General features: G+C 37.5%; 1 protein-coding gene across 2 annotated transcripts in view; it reads left to right on the top strand.

Moving 5' to 3' along the window:
• LOC109055006 (zinc finger protein 521) overlaps nucleotides 1-17,767 on the top strand; it is a 79,856-nt gene that overhangs the window by 9,763 nt on the left and 52,326 nt on the right. For both annotated transcript variants that reach the window (XM_042717713.1, XM_042717712.1), the window contains exon 2: nucleotides 2,580-2,744. In XM_042717713.1, coding sequence (XP_042573647.1) covers nucleotides 2,580-2,744 — 165 coding nt within the window. The remainder of the gene's footprint in view (nucleotides 1-2,579; nucleotides 2,745-17,767) is intronic.

The following is a 17,767-nucleotide window of genomic DNA, read 5'->3' as shown; positions in this document are numbered from 1 at the left end:
CGATGAGTTTGTTCACAATTTGCTGATGATTCGACTAGTTATTCGCCTAAATAAACCATTATGTACTGTATGTAGTACAAACTTTAAGTGCAACATCCATAATGCTACGTGACTGCATGAGTATTCATGAGTATTTTATGTAAAATGCAGTTCTGCCACGTGTGCATTTACTTACATTTGCACCACAGACACTACAGTATTGACTTCTAAAACTTTTAAATACATATTTATTCTATGAATGTTCAATTCATGGAATCAATTAGCTGATTCTATTGTATTTATGATCAAACACAGTCGGCTCAATTATTTACTTTGAGATAACATTTCATTCTGCCCTGTGTGACTTCTGTTGTCAACTCGTTTTAAAGGATTATGTAATTTTATTCAAGGCTGTATCCAATATCATTTCATCAGACTGTGGTGAAAGAGCAGAAGGATGCAGAAAACCTAGAATCATTTTTTTCTGAGTGCCAGTGAACCAGTTTGCCAAGAAGACGTGAAGAGATGTGTGCAGAAATAGTTGGATTTTCTCTCAACGGAGAGTATTTCAGCATCAAGTATTAGTTGTCATGCGAGAGAATGAATACAAAATTAAACAGGAACAGATTCCCGGATGGAAAGAGTGAACTCAAAGTTGAAGAGTGTGATGAAGATTCAATTGCTTTGACTCCTTGATGCATTTATTTCTGTATCATAAGGGTCCGTATTACGGGTTTAAGGATACTATATTATACTATATACTTAAAGGCTGTTCACACAGAACACAGTTTTCCATTCTAATGCGCTACTTTCAAGTTTTTGTTTGGCAACTGTTTTATTTGAAGGCAACGTGACAGAGGAGGCATTCTGCGCGCTCACATTATTCATTTAGAGTATGTGTAAGATGAACACAAATAGTCTTGGCTGAGCAGAATAAACTAGTCGTGACAGTAAGAACTTTTTGCTTGTAATTGTTTCTGGCTTCTTTAAGGGTGCTTGTCCTTGCGGGACACTCTCCTCGATGAAAGGTGGTTTTCTACCAATATGGAAGTACAAGATGAGATTTGACACAGTATTAGCTCTGGTCTGTATCTTGTTCAGAGAGACCTTGATATAAGATAATGAGTAAAAAAAGCTAGTATTTTCGACATGCTGTCAGTGCCCCACCAAATCTGGTTGGCAGCCTTTTACAGTCAGTGATTCCTCCGGTGACTTGAAATATGTATATTGAAGATTCTAGAGTACAATAATAATATTGAGCAGGAGTATATTTTTATTGTGGTCCTGATCACCTCTGGTTAATTTTGTGATGATGACCAGCAGTACACTAGGACTGTGTGATAATGGAAAAAAGGGTTAACCGTGATTATTTTGGTCAAAAATATAATATAAAGTATAAATATAAAATATAAATAAAAAATAAATATCATCATTAATGATAATATTAAATATTAAATTTTCAATCAACAACAAAGCACAAATCCAGAAAACATCGACTTGCATGGTTTGCCACAGATTTAGTTACAGCGAACATTTACATTTAATCATTTAGCAGACGCTTTATCCAAAGCGACTTACAAATGAGAACAACAGAAGCAATCAGACCAACGAGAGAACAACAACAGTATACCAGTGCCATGACAAGTCTCAGTTAGTCTAGCACAGAACTCATAGCAAGTAACTCCAACATTCATATCTGACAGTAAGTGCTAAGTGTGAACAGAAGTTTAGTTACGTGAAAGAAAACAAACTGGCTGTATTATACTTTTATTTGTGCAGAATATCGTAACAGAGATCGCTGAACTCCAACATACATGTTTTCCAGTGTTTTCAGCTCATCAGTGCTTTTTCAAAAGGTTGCCAGGTTGGGAAGATTAAATCGGTGGATTTAATCTCTTGACATCTGGCAACCCCAGCCATGAAAGCTTGTGAAGGCTTGTTACCAATGCAAGATGACGCAAATGCCAAATTAAAATGAACCATTTCAGGATAAATAGTGGGCAAATATTATGCTTAATAAATGGAGAGAAGCAGAAATTGTGACCATGGTTAAAATATGATTCATCATCCAGCGCTATAGTACATGTGATCTACCATTCCTGGAGGAACACAATCCAGAATTTATTTAATAGAAGATACTGAAAAACACTCCTAAAGCCAGACCTCTGGTGTTTAAGGTGCTACTGAGTGGGTTTCTTCTCCATGTGGAGCGCTGCTCATATAAGAAAAACATTTTGTTCTGGGGAACGAGCAGAGCAGCATTGACATTTGAGACGAACAGCCACTCAAACACTTGGAGCTTTTCTATGCATTACAGCAAGAATGCATTGTTGTTTCCAAAGGCCAATCCATGACAATCTGCCTGAAACAGGGGCTGGAAGATAAAATTACCTTCAGTTGCCTGGTCATACTGAAAAAAAATCAATGTTTTTTGCTAATAAAAAGAAATACAAGAGCAATCAATACAATTATTGCTTGAGCAAAAATTATCTCTGAAAATGTTGTTTTAATATGTTTGCTTGTCTACTGGGATAATGTGAGAATAGATCTTAAACTATTGATGATCATCATCTCTCATCCTGCTGCGCTTGGTCCCTCAGATCCAGACGCTGCTGCTGCTGCAGAGATTGAGTCAAAGGATGAAGGGAAAGACCGTCTGAAGAGCCACATCTGTCCTGAGGAGGAGGAAGAGGAGGAGGAAGAGCAGGTGTTTGAGCCCCTGAACACTCTCACTCCACACAAGACTCATCAGAGTCACGTCACAGGTAAATAATGACCACGCTGTATAGATGCTTCTTTAAATTACACAAACAACATTGCATGATGCATGAGCCAAGCAGACAACAGAGAGTTTCTGAACTGTGCAAATGTAAAAATTAATTGCACAAGCTGCCTCCCAAAATGAGGACACTTTGCAGGATTCGTGGAGCCAGGATAAAAACGGAAATATAATCCTAAACCAATGGCATTTCCATAAAGTGATAATATTTTCCCTCTTCAGTTGATTTCCATGGATGTTTTTAAACTTTTATGAAGACCAATTTCCTAACCGTATTTAATGTACGAAATTAGAATAATAAAATAACAGATTCCAATGAAATGAAATCAGTGTCAACAAAATCCATCTTTGCACCGCAGAAGTGGCACGGAAGCTGCATCTGAAGTGGATTTAGATGAGTATTTACACAGACTGTTTATGCAGCTCAGAGATGCCATTAATGCATTTACGCTGCAGTTACATTTGCTTATGAGATTAATGTTTTAAATATAAGATGTACTAAATATAGAACTATAAAATTATATTTAAATATGAAAGTAAATCGAGCAGTAGGTTAATGAGTGAGTCACTGATTCACTTTCTCAACTAATTCATTCAAAACAGCTGATTCATTCAGGAATTAAGCAAGTGACTTGTTGATCTCTGAAACGCATATTACTAATGATACTATTTCTGCTATAAAAAAAAATGCTAAAAATAGTAAGAGTATTGTACAGATATGTAGTTTCAACTTTAGCAATGATGAATGTCTTACTGAATCACTGACTCACCCGATTCGTTCATAAATGCTGAATCATTCAGCAACAAAACACCAGTGTAATGCTAGGCAAAATAGAGCAAAACTGTCCATATTGACAATATTGTATCAAAAAAAAAAAAAAAAAACCTTGAAATTGAACATAATATTACCATTTATTTATTTATTTATTATATACCATTGCATATAGTATAAAATGGTGATCTTAAAAAGAAGGCAAGTGATCATGTGCCGATAGACAATTTCAAAACTGAAAATTGCTATATTACGTTTCTTTATATTATTATATTGAAATTATATTATTAAATTGAGTTTCTTTCTTCCACTGAAAATAAAAGAAGATCTTTCGAAGAATGTGTGTAATCAAGTAATCGTATTTTTTCCAAACTACGGAAATCAATTGCTACTGACAGCTGTATGGTTTCCCACACACTATAAAATATCTTCTTTTGTGCACTTTAACACGATGTAGATGGCACTCAGATATGACTCATGTTTAGATGCAGCACATCTTTGCTTCATTATTATTTGCATCCTCTCTTTTATTGCAGTTTGTTGCTTTGACGTAAACATCTACAAAACATAGGTTGGAGATTGGGTTTTTGTATTTCAGTATTTCTGTCTTATTGATTTGGCTGGATTTGATCAGCGACTCCCTCTGCTGACTTCTGCCATCAGAGCAGCCCCTCATTAAAAACCCCCATTTCTCTGACAAATAAGTCTTAATTGTTCAGTACTTGAGACGGTGGTTTAAATGAGCTCCCTGTGGAGGCCAAAAAGAAGAATGAAATAGACATTTGGGAGTGGGGCATATCTGAAGTGTGCAGGTTAGAAGTAGCTCAGCGTGAATGATTAAATGAGTTGCTTCTTCAAAAGGGTCTGATTTAAAGCTGTGCTGCGATGAGGAGCTCGCGTTCACTCCTTCAAACACTTTCAGTCCTAAGAGAACAAAACACAGTAACAGCTGAAGTTGAAATTTACAGACAGTTCAGAAACCACAGATTCCTCCAGTGACAGATTTGTTAGACAAAACCAACAGGGTTATTATTGTTAACTAAAACTGAAAAATAAATACATTTCAGCTAGTTGATATATCTACTAAAAAACTAAAAAACCAAAAAAACAAAAAAACCAAAAATACAATATATATATACATTTCAGCTAGTTGCCAAGGCAGCACTAAAAAACTAAAAATTCATAAAAACTAAATAGTCGCAAATATAGTCATACTATATATATATATATATATATATATATATATATATATATATATATATATATATATATATAGATAATATTTATTACACAGCTCTGTGGAATACTTGATTCTGATTGGTCAGTCGTGACATTCCGAGGTATGTTATCCCTGGATAACAACCTGTAAAAGCTCATAACACAGGCTCATCCGGGTAATAGCAGTCGGCGCTGTACTCTTGCTTGAACTATTTTTGTTCTTGGTGGAAACTTTGCGTTTTTTAGCTAATAAAATATTAAAACTTGTTTCAAAATGGTGTACAATTGTTTAATTATGTCATCCTGGTATCGCAGACTCGCTCTTGTTTCATACAAACGCAGCTACGATTGTTTTGTAAGCTGTAATGGATTATGAGAGAACTAACAAACTGGCAAGGTTTTAAAACATTTTCGTCTTAATTATTTTATTGCCTTAATTATTTTGTGGTGGAATGTTGTCTAATAAGTGGTTTGACTGCACCGTGTCCCTTAAGTGTCCGTTTAGTTTGAATTTGCCGCTTACTCGCAAGTGCTGTCTTCACAGAAACTTTGTGTTCAAATATTTCAACTCAAATCAATATTTTGCATCTAATTATTTACTTGTGTGGCAAGTAGCCGTGTAATAAGCAGGATCTAGCATCCAGCCAGTTGTTTTTGCAGAATAAACCCCTTCAGGCTGATCAAGACCCTGGACCACAAAACCAGTCATAAGGGTCAATTTCTCAAAATTTAGATTTATACATCACATGAAAGCTGAATAAATAAGCTTTCCATTGATGTATAGTTTATTAGGATCGGGCAACATTTGGCCGAGATACAAATATTTAAACATCTGGAATCTGAGGGAGCAAAATAATCTAAATACTGAGAAAATCATCTTAAAAGTTGTCCAAATGAAGTTCTTAGCAATGCATATTAATAATCAAAAATTAAGTTTTGATATATTTACAGTAGGAAATTTACCAAATATATGTTCATGGAATATGAACTATACTTAATATTCTCATGATTTTTGGCATGAAAGAAAAATCGATAATTTTGACCCGTACAATATATTTTTTGGCTTTTGATACAAATATACCCCAGCGACTTAAGACTGGTTTTGTGGTCCAGGATTACACACACACACACACACACACACACACACACACACACACACACACACACACACACACACACACACACACACACACACGTGTTAAACTACTTAAAATGACAAAAACAGAACAAAATGACAAAAAACATTAACTAAAATGAAAATGTAAAGGATTATTAAAACTATAATAGTACCTCAGTGATATGAAAACCAATGACTTTCAAAATGTGCAATTAATTTGTAATTTGATTAACACTTAACATTAAATGTGGAAACAACATAAAGTCAATATTTAAAATATTTGGTATTTTATAATGTTTGTTCAGTGGCATCTACTATGAATGAAGGCCAGTATCACTGATTCCAATACTGATACTTATATGTTCATATATATTTATCTATAGCCATTCAACATTACAGTATTATTGAAATCCAGGCCTAAACTTCTGCTTGTGTGTGTTGCCAGAGCAGACAATGCAATTAAGACATGATGCCTTTGTTATATTTTGTTGTGCTACTTATATCAGGTAGAATATATTTGATATATTTCCTGAACGGTGCTACAGGGAACCCCTACTAAGGGTGTGTGAAACAAATTTCTGATTTTCATGAGAGAATGAAACACAAGACAGAGGCAGTAAGAGATGTCAATGGCTGCCGTCAACTAGACTTGGTCCAGAAGAGCTTCAACTCCTCTCTGTGCACTTAAGCCATGACCACTGCATTGCGTTATGGGAATGGGCCGATGGATCCACCCGTGTCCCTGATGTGATTGGACTATTGATCGTGCTAATGCAGAACTGCAGAGAGAGAGAGAGATGGCTACAGGAATGTGTCCCGCAGGACTTGTTGTCTTCCACAGGAACGGGAAAGGAAGAATGCCTGCACCCTCCAGCATTCCTCATTCTGACCCCAACCTGACGGGCTGTGAATGCTGGTGCGGGGCTGAAGCGTTGCGTCCCCGCTGAGGATGGTAGGAACGCTCCCCAGAGGGGCTGGGATAGGAATGTTTACCCCTGAAAGCTCTCAGCGTCGGTGGGGTTCTGGCTCCGGCCCGGCTGAGGATTGAATTTCTGCGGCTGGTTTCAGCATCCTGCCGCTTTATCCGCTGCTGTCCTCAGGGAGGCTGGAAATGCAACAGCTGTCCATCTCCACATAAACGCTCAGCGATACAGCCCCTCAAGGTCACTAGCATAGGCTTTTAACAGATACCTTCTGTGGAATTGTAAACTGTTGTGAGGCACGTTTCTCTGCATATGTATTTAAAATATAATCTACTTTTAAGGTTTGTTGCTCATTATTAAGGGTAGGTTGCAACAAGGATTAAGCTTAAAGGAATAGTTTGTAGCATGGCATCACTTGCAGATCAGTGGATCCTCTTCAGTGAATGGGTGCCGTCAGAATGATGTTAACTGATGGACTGGAGTGGTGTGGATTACTTGTGGATTATTGTGATGTTTTTATCAGCTGTTTGGACTCTTATTCTGACGGCACCCATTCACTGCAGAGCATCCATTGGTGAGCAAGAAATGGAGTGCAACATTTCTCCAAAACTGTTCCTATGAACAAACAAACTCCTCTTGGATAGCCGAAGTACATTTTGAGTAGACGTTTATTTTTGGTGAACTGTTTCCAAGGTTAACAAAAAATTCCTACATTTGAAACTTTAAATGAAAATATTGTTCAAGTAATCCGTTTTACAAATTTATTTAAAAACTCAAATAAACATCCTTATCAGCAGGCAAAATTCACTGAACTCCTCCCATTATCTTTTGAGAGTGACAAATGAAATTAATACAGAACACCTGAGTAAGGTTTGAGAAACTGTTGAAATGTATAATGGATCTGATGAACCCACAGGCTGAGGATCCGTTTACGAGAGGTTTATCGATAAAAGTTAATGCAGTGTATGAAATACACAAATCAAAGTGCAGACACACTTATGAAATAGAACTCCAGCAAAAGTGTTAGTACTCCTGTCTACTTTTAAATGTACTGAAGGTCTTAAAGTGCTATAGTTTCATATTCTCCATTCTAGTGCTTGCGTGCATGTTTAAAGAGAGAGGAATCTAATGTGACCGGCAGTGACCAGAGCTCAGTCTGACATTATGAGACGTCAGCTGGACAGTAATACGAAGATTAGTGGATGCACACATTAAATATGCATGATTGCGATTGAAAATTGGCAAATATTTCAATTTGTTAGCAACATATTTCATATTCTATCAAAAGATTTCACTCAAATCAATTAAAGTGTGCATGTGTATGTGATGACAACACACTGTATAAAAAGTGTTAACATTTGTAAATTGTAAAATAAATTAAAAGAGTTGATTTATTTACTTTAAAACTGATACAGCAGCAGAGAAGATGCACTATGCACTAATTTGCTTGCTTATTGGTGAGAATTTCTATTTAACATTTATTTACAGTTGTGCACATAAAGTACACTGTACAGATGTGGACATGTAATCATGGTAAATTCGAAGTATTTTAGCTACTTTTAGAAGCTCTCTCTCTCTCTCTCTCTCTCTCTATATATATATATATATAAATATAATAATAATAAAAAAACTTGTGACATGTACTACGTTAGGCTAACTTGCCATTTGCATTTACATATTGTTGCTCTTTGTTAGTTTTGATTGCTTCTATTGTCCTCATTTAAGTCGCTTGTCTGCTAAATGACTAAATGTAAATGTAATATCTTATTCAGAATTTTGTTCTGCACAGTGCACACTGTTTTTCAGTGTAGTTTGAACTTCTAGACTGCTTGGTAGTTCCAGATTTGTCTGAATAAAAATATCAATATTTTTATCATTACTACAGATACAGATATTGTCTTTGCTGCACACCACATTTCAGGTATCGAATAAGTTCAGTTCATAAATTAATCATTCAGTATGACTTGCGAGCAGGTTCAACTGGTTCAGCTTTCCAATCTTGGCACTGGGTTTAGCATGACTTCCTGCAGTAGATGACAATCTATTGTTGAATTTAGAGGTTTATCGAGACACCCCAGCTTTAGGCCATCAATGTGTGTCAAGTATTCTGCAATGGCCTAAAAAAGTGCTTAATGGGAAGGTAAAGTCTAGAAAATCTAGAAAAAAAGTCCAACCACAGTTCATAACACAGCACATAATTTCTGCCATGACAGGTTGAAGGATCTTCGGCCTCTGCTAGTGTTTATCAGTGTCACAAATGAATGAACTCCTCGATGAATTCATCAGTTCAACAATTCAGAAATATTGGAGTTATCTTGCACTTGGCAGTGTTGTTATGAATGTGTATCTGAATGTGAGCCGCAGTCTGAGTGTGTTCAGTGCCGCCCATGTTAAAGCCAAAGTGTCATTAGATATTCAAAGCAGCTCCAGTCTCAGGAGGCATATCTATTCCTCTTCCTTGTACGCTCTCTCTTTCCGTCTCCTGAGCATCCCATCCTGCTCCATATAAACTATTCATTGAGCTTTGTCAACCAGCCATAGCTCATCTCTGTAGAGACGAAAATATAGAAAAACAGGTGAGCTATTTTTCTATCTGTCTTTCTGAACTTGAGCCAATGGCCAAAGAGTTTCCACTGGCATTTTGTTCCGGAAGTATTTTTCCCATTAGTTTTTCCCATATGAATCATGAAAAACTGATTTTAAAGCAAAAAAGTAAATGAAAAACTGACACAAAGACAAAGGTACAGTACAAGACTCTGAACTTAATGGCTTTAAATAACTACAATTCCAAGAAACATCAACAAACGTGAATTGAATTAAAAATGATGGAGAATTTTAATATAAAATAAAATTATAATTTAATATATTAATATAATGTGTTCTATAGGTATGCAAGTGTGTAGTATGATTACTAGCATATTTGTATTAATATTTTTAAAAAAAACCTGACTAAATGATCATCAGATCATGTGTTTAATAATTTAGACAGTAGATTGCAGGTCTTATTAGTGGCACAAATTACCAGGTATGGAAATGTAATAAAAAAAGAGAAAGTAATAAAAGAAAGAAAGAAAGAAGGAAAGAGAAAGAAAGAAAATCGACTGTACTTTCATTGAAAACTTATTGAACAGCTTAAATCTGAAATCCTGCCCTAGCACCACCCATTCCTTTTAGTAGGCCTTTCTAGCTTCAAAACACGAAACTAATTGCTAACATATTTGGAGAGGGTGTTTTTCAACATTTGTATACTTTTTCCAAATACACTCCTATCTTCAAATGCAATCCAGAAGCCCTATTCTTAATCCAGAAACCTTCATGCATGTTTGCAAGCACACCGCCTGCACTCAACACATTTGTCGACTGGTTCCTAGTCCCAGATGTTTGTGCTCTCTCTGAGTTTGCTTGCACGGCTGGAAGCCGTATTAAATGTTTATAAGTCTGTGTCTGGTCGAGACTGCGCTGGTTTTCTCTCTCTCTCCTTGTTTGGCGTAAATTAGCTTAAGGATATGTTCAGAATTGGATAATGTGTTCTTTTGTGAAACATTTCTTGACTCATGCACCATCTTGGACATATTTTTAATTCTTAAAGGGGCCATATGATGCGATTTCAATTTTTCCTTTCTCTTTGGAGTGTTACTTTGGAGTGCTCTTGGTTCATAAAGAAGATCTGCAAAGTTGCAAAGACTAAAGTCTCAAATCCAAAGAGATATTCTTTATCAAAGTCAAGACTCGGCCATGCTCCCCTAAAACGGCTCATTCTAACACGCCCCACAAATCTATGTCACGATGTGGGAAGATTTGCATAACGCCACACAAATGTTCACACAAAGAAAGAACTTTTATTCTCTCTGTAGCCAATGCCATCATGTCGTGGAGATGCTGTTTCGTTGTTGTGTTTCTGTTTGGCCTTCCAAAAGAGGACACAACTAGAAATCAAAGGTTAAGTTATATTTAAAACACTGTTCCGGAAAAGTTCAATCCAAATATTCAGATGTGTGCTGCACATTTTGCGGAGGACAAGGATTGATTCCTGTGAGAGTAGCCTACAATGCCGGTGTCTGTTTCTATGAAGTGGGGCAGTTCCAACTTTTCAACAACATACAGGCGCTTCTGACTCACAGCCTGTAAGTACGTTTTCATATTTAAATAATTTGCCACTGATGATTCAAACACGAGTTTTGAGCAATGTAGAGTAGCGCTTGTTGTACGTCGTTTCTCTGATCACAAATGCAGACATGGTTTTATTTTTACAGGGCGCGATACGTGACACAAAGCGTAAAAAAGACAGTATAAGTCATTATAATCAGTAATTATGTCCCCACTGGATGCAACAAATGCCTCGTTTGTAATGGGTTTTATTGGTTTTGTCTTGTTGCACCGGGAAATGGCATTGCAGTATGTCAAGGGGCGTAACATATAATAGTACCTCAGTGATATGAGGTATTCAGCCAATCATAACGCACTGGATAGCTGGCCAATCAGCATACACTGTGCTTTTCAGAACGATGAGCTTTGTAAAAGTCTACATGTTTCAGGAGGCGGGGCATAGAGGAGCAACAATAATGTACATTATGTGGAAAATAATGTGTTTTTTAACCTTAAACCTCATAAACACATTGCATTACACCAATTCACAAAATAATGTTCTTTTTAGCAACATCATATGACCCCTTTAAATGTCTATTTCCAGTATCTGTTTAGCACTGCTGTTGTGTCCCCATTTGTTAACACACATCAGTCTTATTTCTCTCATTTCTCCTGTTTTGTCTCCTCTCCCCTCTGGCCTGCTCAGTATTCTGCTCTTGTCCTGTGTTGAGTGATTTTGCTCAGACACGTCTAGCTCTAGGTAAAGGGTCCCCAGAGAGCGTGCTCTCAACCCCTGGGTCGCCGCATCATGAATACATTATGATCCCCCCCTTTTCATACGGTTGCCACGACAGCACTTTCTGAGCCAGCAGCCGATGAAGATGGCGTCAATACTGCCTCATTTCTGGTCCTCAATCAGACGGCAAAGTCTATAGCTTTTCCATTGTAATTTTAACAGCGTTTGCATGCTGTGGGTCAGTAAGGGAATGGCTGTACTTCTGTCTCTCCATTCCTACCTTCAAGAGACCTGCTTTGTTAACAATCTGCTCTCCATTGTCTTTTTTTAAGTGTATGTATAAAACATGGTGCCTCAGGTAGAGGATGTTATCCTGTAAATGGCCAGCGTGTCCACGCTCCGAACACTCCACTGAGCAATCTGTCAGCATGTCAGCAACACATGTTTTGTAAAAAGCTTCCAGTGGGAGCCAGGAAAAAATATCTCCCCCCACACAACAGAGAAAAAACTCCCCCCCCTCTCTCTCTCATTGTGGTGGGTTTTCTAATGCTCGTATGTTCAGCCCAGAGCCGTCTCTCTCCTCCTCCCCTGAACTTCAGAAATTTGAACTGCGAGACCCTTGGGGGACTTCCAGCTCTTTCCTTTTTCTTCTTTTTCTGCTACTTCTTCCTCTCTCGCTCGGATGAAATGGTGAAGATATATAGTAGCCAGTCCCCAAGCGGTCTTCTCTAATACCTGAGTTTCTATAGAAACTGGAAATTACCGGCGGGATCCTTCAGGGACTGTTTTATCCGCAGCTGGGTGAGGGAGGCCAGAGCAGCGGGGAGGTGAACACGGGGCTGAAATGAAGGAACATCTGAGTGACTGGGGCTGTGGGGCTTTGCCTCGTCTGTGGGTGGGGAGTCTTCATGTGAAGGGCTCTTTCTTGTTTAATAAACTTTCAGCACGGTATCATGGGTAGACAGCTCCACAAATGCCCATGTGTGTTGTTTCTGCAAATTTGATTTTTCAAACTGTGACTGCCTTCTCCACCCCCTCTCCCATGTCTTCTGCCTCTTAGTATGCTGTCGTTTTTCTCAATCTGTTTACTTCTCTCTTCCTCTTTTCCTTCCTCACCTCAGCAGTGTTTTTTTGTTGTTGTTGTTTTGCAGGTTTGTCTCGCTTCTGGACCGCTGCTGCGTCTTGACTCAGAACAGTTCTTGCGGTGTCAGTGAATGCTGCTGTATTTAACAACAGCTGTATTAATAGGCTGATCTTATCCTTGCAGAGGGTTCATGCTTTTGTCAGTACATTAAGTTAGTGTTTCATATAGTTGCTGTAAGCTGAGGGATACACATAGAGATACAGACCTAGAACTTCAGATTTTGGAGGCCCTCCCTGTAATTTTCTAGAAATTCTGAGGCCATTAGCTGTGTCCCAATTCAGGGGTTGCATCCTTTGAAGACTGCAAATGTCACAGTGGTGTAACAAAATCTGTCCTATTTCAAATCCTTTTTGGCCCTGATCTTGGAGGACAACTTTCCTACAAAGTTAAGTTCCATTCCTAATCAGACACACCTGCCTGTGATTTTCAAGCAATCCTGAGGACATAAGCTGTGTCCCAATCCAGAGGCTGCATCCTTCAAAGGCTGCATTCGAAGACTGAATACGTCACAGTAGAACGACGAAGGCTGTCCCAGTTCAAAGTCTCCTTGAAATGCTAACTCAAAATGTGTCCTTTGTTTCCCGTGCCATGAACGATACAAGAAATGGATCCTTTTTGGCCCTGATCTTAGAGGACCACTTTAGTGGCATCCCTAATCAGACACACCTACCTGCAACTTTTAAGCAATCCTGAAGCAATCCACAGACATAAGCTGTGTCCCAATCCAGAGGCTGCATCCTTCAAAGGCTGCATTCAAAGACTGATTGCATCACAGTGGCTTGACAAAGGCTGTCCAAAATCCGGCCTTGATATGCATTGTTTCTTGATATGCATCCTTTGTGGCCCAAACTATTTCAAGATTCAGTGTGTGCCACTGATGAAAGGATTCTTTTCAGAGAAAATGGTAGATTTACACTTTAATTTCACATTTTTTTTTCAATTTCAATTTCAATTTTATTTGTATGGCACATTTACAACAGCCACCAGGCTGACCAAAGTTCTTTACAGAAGAGCAAGTATTTTACCACCTACACAGAAAACAGACCAGACAAAATTTAAAACCACCCATTTAAAAATTGAACATATCACAGTAGTCAATACACTAAGGAGAACAAATAGGTTTTTAGCAAGAACTTAAAAATAGACAAGGAAGGGGCCATTCTAATCTCTAATGGCAGGGTATTCCAGAATCGTGGCCCTGCCACTGTAAATGCACGCTCCCCTCTACGCTTTAGCCTAACGTGAAGGAGCACCAACAAATCCTGGTCACAGGATCATAGGCTTCTAGACGGAGTATAGAGATGAAGAAGTTCAGATAGATAGACAGGAGCTTGGTTATGTAGGGATTTATATACAAAGAGGAGAATTTTAAAGTCTATTCTCTGACAAATTGGCAACCAGTGTAGGGATGTAAAAATTGGAGTGATGTGTTCATGTTTATGACACTTTAAAAGAAGTCTGGCCGCAGCGTTTTGGACAAGCTGAAGTCGCGCAATTTGAGATTTAGATATACCACAATATAAAGAATTGCAGTAATCTAGACGAGACGTAACAAATGCATGAACAGCCATTTCTAGAGTTTTAGGAGTGAGAAAGTTTTTAATTTTAGACAGTAAACAAAGCTGATAGAAACTGGACCAAATAACAGAGGAGAAATGTTTATCAAATTTTAAATGCTGGTCAACTATAATACCTCGGTTCTGCACCTTTGAGGATCTAAAAACGGATAAACTTTCTAGCTCAGGGCTTATACACTATGAAAGTACTCATTTGGACCGAAAACAATTACCTCGGTCTTGTTCTCATTAAGGAAGAGGAAATTTTGGGCTCGCCATGATTTAACATCCTCTAAACAATGCAGAAGAGAAGTGATCGCAGTGGAATTGTTTTTCTTGATTGGTAGATAGATTTGAGTGTCATCTGCGTAGAAATTAAAAGAAACAACATGTTTTCATAGAATAGAGCCTAGAGGTTTAAAATGTAGTCGAATATCTAATGTTACAAAACCTGCTTAAAAGCCATTTTTATTTCGCCTTGTATCTTATACATCATTCTTTTTATTTTGTGCATAAATGGACCATGGTAAACATATGAAGAGTTCAGATGCAAACATCTCAAAGTGCCATTTGAAATTTTCTTCTAAAATGAGCATTTTTTTCAGACTCCTATGTGAAGGTTCAGAAATGTCACTTTAATGGCAGTGACTAGGTTGTTTTCATTACCATCAAAGTGAAATAACTGAACATAAACATGCTGATTTTAGAAGAAACAATCATACAACAAATTCAGACATAACCCCAAACAATCATAAAGACAGATAACCCCGTTTGGATGCAGCCCCTGAATTGGGATACATTTATAGGTTAGATTTTTCAGGTGTGTTTGATTAGGGATGGAACTAAACTTTGCAACACAGTGGCCCTCTACGACCGGAGTTGCCCGTCCTCGATCTAGTCCATATCCACACCTTTAGGACCAAGATCATGACCAAGGGTGGTTAGTTGAGGAGAAAACATGCTTAATTTATTGTGGCTATCCTTTCAATCACTGAGACACTCAAATTCTTGCAAATTCTATGTAATGTTGACAATACTTTGTCAGCTTTTAGTTGAGGTCATGTATAGTTCTTCAAAGACCCAGCCAAGACTCAGATCCAGAACAATGCTTTTTACATTTTGAGACCCAGATCAACAGGTTTTAAAATCGTGACCACTAGTCCTCTATTGGAAAATCCATTTGGGACTAATCTTATGTAGCCAGACCTTCAGACTGACAGCAGAAGGTCTGGGCTCCATTGCAGCTTTCATTGGCAAGGAGCGCCCAAGAGGCCATATGACAGACAAAAACAAAGTAAAGCAGCAATCACAGTTTGGTTTGTTCAGTGTCATGTTTAGGAGTGTGAAAATATAAAGTTGGTGACCCTACAAAAAAAGATCACCAATACATCATTCATTCAAGAATGTCATCTTCGGTCATCAAGAGTCTAGGCCATTAACTTTCACATACAGACACTCAGCCAGGGGTTTTGGGGTTGTAAATAAGTAGATGGCAAGTAGATCTAAATCAATTCTGATCCTCAGTTACTGAGAGGTGGAGTCTTCTCACACAGCAGTATTGCTTTAGGCTGGAATCCTCAGGTTCACCAAACTGACATCTGGGGTTTCTGTTCAGTTGTATCAGCTTGCTGAACACAGTCAGTCTGAAATACACTCATATATTGCACTTAAACTTGCATAATACCATTTTAGCATCTGATTTTATATGTGGATTGCTTTGCATGTACATCATGTACAACCATTATTGCCTCAACCATCAAACATATGTCCTTCATTACTTAAATGTTAAAATCAGTAAAAGAGTGTTGTAGCTATGGAATAGGGAAAGAATTGGGAACCAGAATGGGGGACAGTAATTAAACCCTGAAGAACAGATGTAATTACAGTCAGTTATAACATGTCTATGTGTTGATGCGGTCTCCTGCATCCAGTATTTATACAGTATGTGACTTTGAAAAGTGGTCAGGGATGTAAATTATGTAAATGATTTGTCTGGTTTGTTTAAACTTGTAAGACAATAGATCCTATTGTCAGAGGCTTGACTTGGCCAACACATTGTTTAATAAAGCAACTCTAAACTATGCATTGAACCCTATTTAAACCAAAACATAAAAAAACTGTATACATTATGGTGGTAGTCTAAAATAACTGTTTTGTAAACACAGATGGTGATTATCTGTACTGTGCCATCAGCTAAGTAACTTGCAGCTTCTGGATGTTACAGAAATATATAGAAATATGCATTATATGCAATGAAACACCCCATCTTAATGAAGTAAACATTTATTCTTTGTTTTCATTGTCCTGTCTGTTGTTTGTCTGAATTTCTGAGGAATAAGGGAGGGAGAGATGAATATGACTGTGGAGAAACAGAGATGTTTGTTCATATGGAGTGGATTAGAGTGTTTGCCGTGAAAGAGACAGAGAGAAAATCTGCAGTTAAAAAGACCAAAGCAGAGCGTCAGTGTGTGGGCCAGGTTTTCCCCACATTGTAGCGACCGAATGTCCCCTCAAGGATAATAAAACCTGAAATCAGCTAGGTTATGGGGAGCAGCCAACGGTCCCCTTGAGGAAAACGGCTTAATAAACATACTAAATAACGTCTTAATGAAAATGTAAAAGTGCAGAAAGATTTTTGTTAGGTTTTGGCTGTAGAAGTAGAGGACAGAAAACATACTATCAAAACAATAGAAATTAATGGAATTTCCTCACCATGATATCAAAATTGTCTCTACTGCAAAAAAAAAAAAAAAAAAAAAAAAATGAAACCTTAAAAAGTTCACTAAGTGATTTTTTATAAACTCTGTTGATATTTGGAATCACCAAAACAAACACGCCCCTACCCATAAGGGTCATGTCCCCATCTTGATAGCCCCGCCTCCAAATTCTTGAACACAGTATGCAACACAGGCACCTCCCCCATCATGAGTGGACACACCCCTTACTTTTGACTGACTAAGTGTGTTTTGGTGCTCGGTCCGATCCAGCGTTTCTCAGAAATCCCTTACTGCACAAAAGAGCATATTATAGCAAAGTACACACTTGCATAATATATTATTTCAGAACTACTTATCACAACTTATTTACATTTAAGTGGTACTAAATTAGCTTTGACATCTTGAAAGTAAAATATTTCTTGATCCTTTTAATAGCACTTAAGCACAGCCGTGTATCGCCATCATTTACAATGCACCTGATAAATATTTAAAGTGTATGACTGCTTGATGCATTAAAAAATAAATTGCATTTCATTCTTACATTAATGCTCTTCAATTTCTATTGTGATTTCTACTTAAATGCACTTTAATAAAACTGAGTTCAGAAATATATTTTATTTGAAATGTCAAAATAATACCCATTATCCATCCATCCATTCTCCAAACCACTTCTCGGATGCATCATATGCATATTAATACAATCTCATATTAAAATGGCACTACTGTTAAATATTATTCAA

Source organism: Cyprinus carpio, chromosome B2, assembly GCF_018340385.1.
Source record: "Cyprinus carpio isolate SPL01 chromosome B2, ASM1834038v1, whole genome shotgun sequence".
In the NCBI taxonomy this organism is placed as follows: Eukaryota; Metazoa; Chordata; class Actinopteri; order Cypriniformes; family Cyprinidae; genus Cyprinus; species Cyprinus carpio.
This window is presented reverse-complemented; position numbering and strand designations above follow the sequence as displayed.